This window comes from Chiloscyllium plagiosum, unplaced genomic scaffold (genome assembly GCF_037043375.1).
Source record: "Chiloscyllium plagiosum isolate Xiang-an unplaced genomic scaffold, Cpla_swu_hap1 HiC_scaffold_48, whole genome shotgun sequence".
Classification (NCBI taxonomy): Eukaryota; Metazoa; Chordata; class Chondrichthyes; order Orectolobiformes; family Hemiscylliidae; genus Chiloscyllium; species Chiloscyllium plagiosum.
In genome coordinates, this window is record NW_028270186.1 from 17,306,380 (window position 1) to 17,318,734 (window position 12,355).

General features: G+C 51.4%; 1 protein-coding gene across 1 annotated transcript in view; it reads right to left on the reverse strand.

The window, feature by feature from the left end:
• LOC122548260 (uncharacterized) overlaps nucleotides 1-7,034 on the reverse strand; it is a 29,968-nt gene extending 22,934 nt beyond the window's left edge. The window contains exon 1 of the mRNA XM_087984278.1: nucleotides 6,921-7,034. Coding sequence (XP_087840404.1) covers nucleotides 6,921-6,986 — 66 coding nt within the window. The 5' untranslated portion in view covers nucleotides 6,987-7,034. The remainder of the gene's footprint in view (nucleotides 1-6,920) is intronic.
• Nucleotides 7,035-12,355: the final 5,321 nt, after the last annotated feature.

A 12,355-nucleotide genomic window follows, 5' to 3' on the forward strand; every position in this document is an offset into this window, starting at 1 on the left:
TCCCAGATGACGTCTGGAATGCTGGGTGGTGCTGGGAGACCCGTTTATAATGGCCCTGGAATTCTGGGATTCGGAGCAGCTCGCTCACTCTAAAGGACGTTGTGTAGAGACCCTTCTTTCCCATGTGCTGGGGAGTTCTGTTCACAGTGGGGAGGAGGAACATAACGTCGGGAGCTGATTTTCCAAACAAACGGGGGGGGATATGGGCCAAGCGCAGGTGGGTGGGGCCCGTGTAGTTCAGGAACATCCTCAGCACGGACTGGAAGGGTTGGTTTCCGGGCGGTATGACTCTATTATCAAATGGCGGAGTGGACTCGACGGGCTGAATGGCCTCATCCTGCACCTCCATCTTATCTTTGGGCCCTTCCACTGTGACACTTTTGCACCAATTGTTCTTTGGAGGGGTTGGGGGAGGGCAGGGTGCTAAAAGGCGGTATGTAAATGCAGTTTGCTGTTTCTGAATCCACACAGGTATCCAGGGGGCTAGTTTTAGTGGACTCCAAAAAAACAGGGAGGGGCCATGGGACACAAGGTTTCCTTGTTTGTGAGGGAGACTGAATGTTAGCCTCACTGCTCCCTGGGGCAACATTTAACAAGCACCCAGCCCCCTGCTCCCACTCCCCCCTCCCCTCCCACCCCCGATAGATAGACAGATCAATATGGGCAGGGTCAGTGAACCCGCAGCAGGGCAAAGTTTACACAGACACAGAGACAGAGACGCGCACACACAGACACAGAGACTCACACACACACAGACAGACACAGAGAGGCACACACACACAGACAGACACAGAGAGGCACACACACAGACACAGTCTCTCTCACACACACAGGACACACACTTGCACACAGAGATACACACAGACACACAGAGACACACACACATAAAAACAGACACAGATGCACACAAAGAGACGCACACAGTCTAACACAGAGACACACACACACAGTTGTACACACACACAGACAGACCCACAGTCTCTCACACATTGACACAGATATAGACACTGTACTGGTTCACAGAGTCAGAGACCTCATGTTGGGTTGAAGGAGGCCATTCAGCCCTGTGTGACCATCCTAACTCCCTGAGCTAGCAGGCCACCTCACCCCCGGAGCCCCCACCTCTCCCCCTAACCTGGATGCCAGCTGCCAGGATCAGACAGAGCCCATTCCACGTCCCCCACTCCCTGCTGCACTGTCACAGAGTGTCCCCACTCACTGCACTGTCACAGATTTTGACTGGAGGGGACTCGCTGAGGGGGATGGAAATACAGGACTGAGAGGCTCTCTCTTGGCCAGTACGGCTGTGATGGACCCAATGGCCTTACCGGGAAAGGGAGGGGGGGTGTGGTTTGGCGTGTTGTAAACTCCGGGAAGGGAGTACTCTTTTCCCGATTCCCCGAAGGGACAATGGGTGTTGGCCCTGCCAGAGCTCTTCAGAGATCGGAGAGGCCTACACGACAGGCCCCATTTCCTGGTCATAGTCGTCCGAACTAAATATCAGAAAATTAAACCAGACACGACTGGCCTTAAGGTCAACTCTGTGAGGTTCCACCGTGACCCTGCGATGGCAGGGCGGAGGGGGATGGTAATGGGATGAGGTGGGGAAGAGGTGAAGGAATGTGAACAATGTCAGGGATACAAGGTAGAGGACACTCCCCACTTAGGCCGATGGTGGAGTAGGCCCGACTGGAGCCACAATGGCCTCTTCCTGCTCCTGACCTTCCGAACCCTCCCTGGGCACTTGGACGGCAGCAGAAACCCGAGCTCCCTGTTCCACTAGAGACAGCTGGAAGGTTTCTGACCCTCGGGCATCGGTTGTAAACCGGTTTGGCCAAGGGAAGGGAATTCACACCCAGGTCTCAAAAGGAAGATAAGAGTGAGGCTCTGGATTTCTTCCAGAGGGGCCAGGCCAGAGTCACAGCAAGGCAGGAGGCCATTCAGCCTGCTGTGTCTCTGCTAGCTCACTCATCACCACCTTCGAGCTCATAGTTTAACGTTTGCGTTATGTATAGACAGGGTGGTTAAGGCGGCGTTTGGCACGGCTTGCCTTCACCCCTCAGACCTTTGAGTTGAGATTGTACAGGACGTTGGGGAGGTCTCTTCTAAAGGACTGTGTCCGGTTCCTGTCGCTCTGTTATCGGAAGGATATTATTAAATTGGGAGAGGGTTCGGAAGAGATTTACCAGGATGTTGTTGGGAATGGAGGGTTCATGTTATAGGGAGAGTCTGGGACTTTTTACACTGGAGCGTAGGAGGTTGAGAGGTGACCTGATAGAAGTTTATAAAATCATGGGGGGGGCAGAGATAGGGTTAATGGCAGGTGTCACTTCCCTCGGATGGGGTGGGGGGGCTTCAAGACTAGGGGGCAGATTTTTAAGGTGAGCGGAGAGAGATTTAAAAAAAGACACGAGGGGCAACTTCTTTTCCACTGAGGATGGTTCACGTGTGAACTGAACTTCCTGAGGATGGGGGGTGCAACGTTGAAAAGACATTTGGATAAGTGAATGAACAGGAAAGACTTGGAGGGATGTGGGCCCGGAGCAGGCAGGTGGGGCTAGTTTAGTTTGGGATTAGGGTCAGCAGGGACTGGTTGGGCCGAAGGGTCAGTTTCCCGGCTGTATGAGTCCGTGATTTGGGACAGGCTGGGTATTTGGCAAGGCGGTGCAGGAAAGCAGAGTTGGAGGCCTGAGTAGGAGCGATGGACATTCGGCAGGGACCTCAGTGGGTCCCAGCGGACGATGACAGATTCAGGAGCAGTGTTGGACTTCCTGAAAGGTCCAGGCTCGGGAATCGACACTGCATGGTTAAACACGAGAGATTTCGTGGAGAGATCGGGAGATTGGTGTTTTTCCCATCGTCCCCTGTCAACCCGACGTGTTTACAGCAAAGAAAAGCTGTTCTACAGATTCCTGAGCGGAATGATCGACGTGAAAGTGGAGGGAGGGGGTTAGAGAGCTGCTCATGTTCCAGGGGGAATACCGAGAAGGACGGAAAGGTTAGTGTGCGTGGACCGTCATTCCCCCACACCCTCCAACTTAGAGTCACACACCACACAGAAACAGACCCTTCGGTCCAACTAGTCCATAATCCCCAAACTAAACCCGTCCCACTTCCCTGTTCCCTGAGTCATATCCCTCCAAACCTTTCCTGTTCACGTCCTGATCCAAATCTGGTTTAAATGTTGGAGCTGCCACTTCCTCTGCTCTTTTTAAAGTCATTCTCCCCTCATCTTAAAAACACAGCCCCTGTTCTTGAAGTCCCCGTCCTCGGGAAATGACCCCTACCCTATCCAAGCCCCCTTCATGATTTTATAAACCTCTGTAAGGTCACCTCTCAACCCCCTACGCTCCAGTGAAGCAAGTCCCAGCCCCCCCCCCCCACTCCTTATAACTCAAACCCTCCAGCAACATCCTGATAAATCATTTCTGAGCCCCCTCCAGTTTAATAATATCCTTCCTATAACAAGGTGGCCAGAACTGGACACAGGGCTCCAGACAAGGCCTCACCAATGTCCTGTACAACCCCAACGTGACACCCCAACTCAAAGGACTGAGCGATGAAGGAAAGCGTGCTAAATGCCTACTTAACCGCCCCGTCCACACAGAAGAGCGTTAATCTTAAGTAGGCACGAGAGCAGGCCATTTGGCCCCTCTAGTCTAACAGCAGTCATTCACTAAGATCGTGGCTGATCTGATTACAGCCTTAAGTCTGTCTAATCCCTTCCCCTCCCAATGACTATTGACTCCTTGTCAATCCAGAATCCATCCCACCTTAAAAATACTCCATAGCCCCACCTCAAAACCTCCCATGAACCAAAAAAGCATCTCAGAGAAAAAATGGTCTTAATCCAAAAATATGATGTGGAGATGCCGGTGTCGGACTGGGATGGACAAAGTTAAAAATCACACAACATCAGGTTATAGTCCAACAGGTTTATCTGGAAGCACTAGCTTTCAGAGCACTGCTCCTTCATCAGGGAGCTGTGGAGCAGGACCATAAGACACAGAATTTATAGCAAAAGATCACAATGTCACGCAACTGAAACGATAGATTGGACAAACCGAGCTCGCTGTGAAATCTTTCATCTTTCAGAATGGGTTGCAGGTTTCGGTTCATTTAACTTGTTTCAAGTCACATTCTCGAGATAACTTAAGGTTTGATTAGAAAAATGTGACATCTCAACTCAGACAATGCATTAAAGGTGAAAGGTTCGAGTCTGTCCGTATCCCGGTCTTGAGGCAGACTAGTTCCACTTCCAAAGTCGGGATTTATCAAATGTTCCACGGATTGACTGCCCACACTGAGTGCCTGCAGGTTGTGCGCTTTTTGAAAAGCAGTGTTCCCTCCCAGTCGGGGGCACACTTCAGCAGTCAGGGACATTCGGCCTCGGATCTTTGGGTGACCACCCTCCCAGGCGGACTTCGGGACAGGCAACAACGTGGAGGGGCCGAGCAGAGGCTGATGGCCAAGTTTGGTAACCATGGGGATGGCCTCAACCAGGACCTTGGGGTCATGTCACACTACAGGTGACCCCACTGCCCTGTACACTTTCTCTCTCGCGCGCATGTGGGCGCGCGCACACACACACAGCCAAATACACACACACTTTAGCATACTCACGCTAATGCAGACGCTGTCTCATACACACACTCTCTCTCAGACACGCACACACATGAATCTATGGGGTGAATTTGCATTTGTAGAATTGTAATTCCGATAGATTTTACTTTGTTCCAAAAGCACACAATCTGCAGGCAGTCAATCGGTGGATAAATCCCGACCTTTGGAAATAGAACCAGTCTGACTCAAGACTGGGATACAGACAGACTCTAACCTTACCCCTTTAATGCACCGAGCTGAGATGGCACTTTTAAAAAATCAAACCTTAAGTCATCTCGAGAATGTGACTTGAAACAAGTTCTGGGATTTACACATTAATGAACCGAAACCTGCAACCCATTCTGAAAGATGAAAGATTCCACAGCGAGCTCGGTTTGTTCAATCTGTCGTTTCAGTTGCGTGACACTGTGATCTTTTGCTATAAATTCTGTGTCTTATGGTCCTGCTCCACAGCTCCCTGATGAAGGAGCAGCGCTCTGAAAGCTAGTGCTTCCAGATAAACCTGTTGGATTATAACCTGATGTTGTGTGAATTCTAACTCTGTTTATCCAAAACGGCGCACTCTCTTTCTCCTGAAATGTTACACCTCTCTCCCCCCCAATTTTAATTGTAGACTATCCCATGAGGGGGAAACATCATACAATCCCAACACTGTGGAAGCAGGCCATTCGGTCCATCAAGTCCACACCGACTCTCCGAACAGCATCCCTCCCAGACTTACCCCTACCTTGTGGTTCCCACGGCCGATCCACCCAAACCTGCACATCTTTGTGTGCTGTGGGAGGAAACCAGAGCACCCGGAGGTAACCCACAGGGAGAATGTGCAAACTCCACACACAGACCTGCCTGAGGCTGGAATCGAACCCAGGTCCCTGGCGTTGTGAGGCAGCCGTGCTAACCACTGAGCTACCGCGCTACCCCATCATCGGCCTTGGTCGAGCCTCTCCAATCCCATCAAAGCCTTGTTAAACAACGTGCCGGTAACAGTGGACTTTCCCTGAACTGCCCCCGGCATGAATAAATCCTTAAATCTATAAGAACCACATCAAGCCCACAGCTCCAACCAGCTTGAGTGTTTCCATTTCCTATTCTCTCATGAACCAGTCCTCCCTGAATTATATCTGAATTAGAGTCCTCACAGGAGATGTACAGCCCAGAAACAGACCCTTCGGTCCAACCCGTCCATGCCGACCCAGATATCCCAACCCAATCTAGTCCCACCTGCCAGCACCCGGCCCATACCCCTCCAAACCCTTCCTATTCATATACCCATCCAAATGCCTCTTAAATGTTGCAATTGTACCAGCCTCCACCACATCCTCTGGCAGCTCATTCCATACACGTACCACCCTCTGCGTGAAAAAGTTGCCCCTTAGGTCCCTTTTATATCTTTCCCCTCTCACCCTAAACCTATGCCCCCGACCCCCCCGACCCCAGGGAAAAGACTTCAGTTGGCACGGTGGTTGGCACAGCTGCCTCGCAGCGCCAGAGACCCGGGTTCAATTGCCCACCTCAGGCAACTGTCTGTGTGGAGTTTGCACATTCTCCCAGTGTCTGCGTGGGTTTCCTCGCAACAATCCAAAGATGTGCAGGTTAGGGTGGATTGGCCATGCTAAATTGCCCGTAGTGTTAGGTGAAGGGGTAAATGTAGGAGAATGGGTCTGGTGGGTTACTCTCCGGAGGGTCGGTGTGGACGTGTTGGGCCGAAGGGCCTGTTTCCACACTGTAAGTAATCTAATCTAAAAAAATTTAGTCCATTTACCCTATCCATGCCCCTCATAATTGTGTAAACCTCTATAAGGTCACCCCTCAGCCTCCGACGCTCCAGGGAAAACAGCCCCAGCCTGTTCAGCCTCTCCCTGTAGCTCAAACCCTCCAACTCTGGCAACATCCTTGTAAATCTTTTCTGAACCCTTTCAAGATCGAATTATTTGCCTCAACCTCCCCCCTCCCCACCCCACAAGCAGTCTCAGGGCAGTTTTTTAAAATGGGTCAAAAGATTAATCTCACTGGCTGATTAAAATGCAACCAAACAACAAGTCATTTAGTTTCTGGCAATTACAAAACCAAACCAGGTTTTGTTAGGCAAGGTTGACTCTAGAAGATTAACAAAGCTCACTGAACTCAGTCCACCTCTCAGCTGTACAAGTCTTGACTTGGAGGGGAGGGCAGTTTGCAAGCTGAGGTCTGACAACTCAGGAACACCCAAACTCTGGCGAGCCACAGCTCTCTCTGGTCAACACGACTGAGAACGGCAGCACAGGTCAATGCAATGAGGCACAAACTCAGCAGCTTACCTGCATGTTGCTGTTCACAGTGAAACTGCCCCTGTCTGGGCTCAGACTGCCTGCAGACCGCTTCATTGCAATGCAATGCAATGCAACCCGGGGCTTCACAATGACTTTGCCCTCCTCAACCTGACTTTGCAGTTCAAGGGAGGGAACTATCTCCCTGCCGCGCCGGGAGACGCCGCTCTGAGGGATGAGGCGGAGCGGCCACTCCCCCCAGGGGCGCAGCACGGGGGCGGAGGATTCCACCTCCATCTCCATCCATCAATTGAGTTTGATGGATGCCACTTTTTTTAAAAAAAAAGATGCCTCTTTTCCAAAAAAAAAAGCCTAATTAGCTCAGGGTCACCCTCCTCCCCCACCCTCAAACACAAGCTCGCAGTGTTGACCCTTCAGCCCATCTCCTCACCCCCCCCTTCCCCACCCTGAGTTTGCTCAAAGTGACAAAAGTCACGCAACACCAGGTTTGTCCGGAGGTACCAGCTGCCGGACATGGCTTGGCTGGTGGTGAGAAGGGCTCTGCCTGTGAGACCCTTTATGCACGCCCGGACTCTCGTCCCCCCCCCCCACTGCCCTCGAAGTGGCTGCGGGGGGGGGACGAGACTGTCACACACCTCCTTCTGGAATGTGCCTACGCAGAAGAAGTCTGGAGAGGAATGCAGTGGTGTCTGTCCAGGTTCGTCCCGAGCAGCGTCGTGACGCGGGACTCCGTGCTCTTCGGCCTGTTCCCCTGGACGCACACCGAGACGAACATCAACTGCGCCTGGAGGATCATCAACTCGGTGAAGGACGCTCTCTGGGCGGTCCGAAACCTGCTGATCTTCCAGCTGAAGGAGTTGACCCCGACTGAGTGTTGCAGACTGGCACATTCCATGGTCCAGGACTACGTGTTGAGGGACGCGCTGAAGCTTGGGGCAGTGGGGAAAGACCACCGTGTAACGTCTGCCTGCCTAAAGAAGGACAGGGGGCCCATGCAGTCATTTGGGCTCAGCAGAAGTCAATGTACAGACTTGTACGTAGGAAAAATAAATTTCGATATCTGTATGTAAAGCAATGTAATGTGTGCACAAGAATGGCATGAGCAATTGAATAGAGATCCAAATAATGTTATGAATAAAGAATATTTTTGAAATTAAAAAAAGTACCAGCTTTCAGAGCGCTGCCCCTTCGTTGGGACCATAACCTGGTTTTGGGTGATTCCTCACGGATATAAGTCTGATAATCCTGTCCCACTAGTTCTCTGATGAAGGAGCGTCGCTCCGAAAGCTAGTGCTTCCAAATAAACCTGTCGGACTATAACCTGGTGTTGTGTGATTTTTCACCGATATGACCCCCACCCTCCCCCGAACCCTAAGAGGGTGGGATACTGTAGCCTTGTGTCTTTTCAAGAATGTGAGGTGTACTTCCATCTCTCTCTCTCTCTCTCCCCTCTTACCAGGGCAGAGAACTCCCGGTTCCCACCGCACCCCCCGCCCCCCACCACCCCGGGTGGACGTTTCTCCCACTCCCTCCTAAATCCATCGGTGACTGAGCCTTTACAGTAAAGGGTGAAGTTCCTCTCCTCGCCTTTTCCCACCCTCCTCGTGGCCTTAGTCATGTTCCCCTGTCCCTCCTCTGACCAGGGGCAAAGAAACCCAGCTTATCGGGGGGGCTGCTTTCGCTGCTTGGATTCTCAGATTTTAAAATCTACCCCCTTTGCCCTCTCGTGTGGCAGTGGTGTAATCCAGGCCGTTTTACGTACAGAGGATATATTTGTCCTTCTCACAGATTGAGATCGGGCCCCGCGTTCACTCCAGGTTGGAAGACGTAATCGAAATGTCTGGAAATCCAACAGGGCTGCACAGAGGAGAAGCAGAGAGCATGGTTCCACTGGCTGGGGAAGAGACGAGAGCCAGGAGAAACATCAGGCTGAGGAGACAGGGTAGGACTGAGAGGGGGAAACCTTTCTTCAGTGACCCTGTGGAATTGTCCCCCACTTGGAAGCCAAGTCACCGAATAGTGATGGATACGTCCCATAATTTCAAAGGCATCAACGGGCTTCAAAAATGTTGATGTGATGGCGGAACAGGTTCGATGGACCAAATGGCCCACAGTAGCTCAAGGTTTCTACATGAATCTCTCCTTCCACCCGTTGTTTGATGGGCCGAATGGCCCGCGGTAACCCCTGGTTTCTACATGAATCTCTCCTTCCACCCGTTGTTTGATGGGCCGAATGGCCCGCGGTAACCCCTGGTTTCTACATGAATCTCTCCTTCCACCCTTTGTTTGATGGGCCGAATGGCCCGCGGTAACGCCTGGTTTCCACATGAATCTCTCCTTCCACCCTTTGTTTGATGGGCCGAATGGCCCGCGGTAACGCCTGGTTTCTACATGAATCTGTCCTTCCACCCGTTGTTTGATGGGCCGAATGGCCCGCGGTAACCCCTGGTTTCTACATGAATCTCTCCTTCCACCCTATGTTTGATGGGCCGAATGGCCCGCGGTAACTCCTGGTTTCTACATGAATCTCTCCTTCCACCCTATGTTTGATGGGCCGAATGGCCCGCGGTAACCCCTGGTTTCTACATGAATCTCTCCTTCCACCCTATGTTTGATGGGCCGAATGGCCCACGGTAACCCCTGGTTTCTACATGAATCTCTCCTTCCACCCTTTGTTTGATGGGCCGAATGGCCCGCGGCAGCTCCTGGTTTCTTTATGAATTGCTCCTTCCAGCTTACTATGCTGGGTCGCTCTTCCTCCTTCCCTTTCCTCCAGTCTTTGCATTTGCATAACAGCTGCCACGTCCCAGAGTTTTGACAGAGAGCCGTTTCGCTCCCTCACTCCCAGCACTTCCCCCCCCCCCTGCCGGCCCCAAAAACAGTCCCGGAGCAGCTGAGTATTTCACAACATTCTCTTTTATTTCCAAAGAAAATAAACTTTCCCACACAGCGATTGTCAACAGCAGATTAGAAGGGATACAGCTTTCTGTTTCAAGGAGTGGCCGAGGTTGAGGTGCTTTTGGGAAGTTATCACGGGGAGTCATGGTGAGGCATGAGGAGCAGCGGGCGGTGAGGGGTTTCCAATGGGCCCTTCATGGCGAGAGGATTAGAATGCAGGAGCAGGAATGGACAGGGGAGACCACACCCTGGGGTATTGCGTGTGTGTGTGCGTCTGTCTGTCTCTGTCGCTGTGTGTGTGTGTGTATACAGTCGAACAATCATCCCCTCAACACACCTGCACTGAAATACTCAAAGTCACTTTCAACTCTACAGGAGGGCCCCAGTGGGACTGAAGGCAGAAGTAAGTGTGTGTGTGTTTCTGTGTGTATGTGTCTGAGAGTATGTGTGTCTGTGTGAGTGTGTGTGTGTGAATGTGTGTGTCCGTGTGTGAGAGTATGTGTGGGTGTGTGTGTGTGTCTATGTGCACAGTCAAACAATCATCTCCTCGACACCCCTGCACTGCAGGTGATAACAGACCGTGACTCGAAGTCTGAGCTGGTCAGTAAATCAGAGACAAGGGAACAGGACTATCTCTCACATCTTGACTACTGGAGTTGTGATGCTGCCAAAAGGATTCAGAACGAGAGATCTGGGGAAGCAAACACTTGTGAAGTTGGCTGTTCAACGACCAGCGTCGATGCTCCTGCTAAGTTCTACAGCGTACGTAACAATATAAGCATGCGCAGTGTACTTAATGACACTTGAGTTCATTCATTCCCACAGAAACCCGGTAGAGCCAGTTCCTTTCCGATCGCATGCCGACTTGGATCCGGGGAGGGGGAAAGCTGTCCGTAATCCATGGAAGTTGCATTCCGACCCGACTTCTCGTGAAAAATGCAAAGGGCAAGTGAATGAAACTGGATTCCTCAGCAACAGGCTTACTGATGAATACATCTTGGGGTGATCACAAATACAGGAGTCTCACACAGGCACCGGGAATAACGTTAGGTTTGTTTTTTATCATCAGACACAGTGAGTTGTAAGTGAGGGTTGTTCAGGCGGAGAGAGACAGATTCCAACACATGGAGGGCTCCTTCTACACTCTGAAACTAAAAATAAAGCTCTCTCTACACTGTCCCCCATCAAACACTCCCAGGACAGGGACAGCACGGGGTTAGATACAGAGTAAAGCTCTCTCTACACTGTCCCGCATCAAACACCCCCAGGACAGGGACAGCACAGGGTTAGATACAGAGTAGAGCTCTCTCTACACAGTCCCCCATCAAACACTCCCAAGACAGGGACAGCACAGGGTTAGATACAGAGTAAAGCTCTCTCTACACTGTCCCGCATCAAACACCCCCAGGACAGGGACAGCACAGGGTTAGATACAGAGTAGAGCTCTCTCTACACTGTCCCCCATCAAACACTCCCAGGACAGGGACAGCACAGGGTTAGATACAGAGTAAAGCTCTCTCGACACTGTCCCCCATCACACACTCCCAGGGCAGGGATAGCACGGGGTTAGATACAGAGTAAAGCTCCCTGTACACTGTCCCCCCATCAAACACTCCCAGGACAGGGACAGCATGGAGTTAGATCCAGAGTAAAGCTCCCTCTACACTGTCCCCATCAAACATTCCCAGGACAGGGACAGCACAGGGTTAGATACAGAGTAAAGCTCTCTCGACTCTGTCCCCCAATCAAACACTCCCAGGACAGGGACAGCAAGGGGTTAGATGCAGAGTAAAGCTCCCTCTACACTGTTCCCCCATCACACACTCCCAGGACAGGGACATAACATGATTAGAGACGGAGTAAAACTCTCTCTACACTGTCCCCCATCAAACACCCCCAGGACAGGGACAGCACGGGGTTAGATGCAGAGTAAAGCCCCATGTCAAACTGATATCAGGATCTGACACTGCTGGCATAGTCAGCACGAAGCGATGTGTGTGTCTCTCTCTCCTGTAAAATATTGGGTCTGTCTTACCTCTTCCCGTCCCCTAACAGTGAATCCTCTCGGATCGTGTAGCGGGAGGAGGAGCTGCTGCTTTAGGAACATTGAGTTTCAGAGTGGATTTGTTTGAAAAGCAATTATAATCCAGCGGTGACTGTTTCAGAACAGGAGGAAAGAGTAGCTATTCATTTTTGACCACTCCCGTCAATACCCAGAAACACGGAAATCTTCTTCGCTTTCCCCTCCTGAATTTCCAGGACTCACACACAGTCACCGAAACTGAGTGGGTCTGAGGTTTGGAGACGTCCGAACTCAGAAAAGCCTTTGAATGTCTTGCTGCCAGTAAACTTCAGAGGGAGTTCATAACGTTCAATAACAGAGCTGAGTCCAATCCCTGTATTTAGCCAGAGATGAGGCATTGTTTCACGGTCCCAATGCTGGTTGGTGGAGGAGGGGGGGAGTGCAGGGTACCTGGGTGGGGAGGTCAGACATCCACGTTGCGAGAGGGGAGACTTTAATCAGGCTAAAAGCTGAAGGTCCGGGCGGTGGCAGTTAACTGTCAATT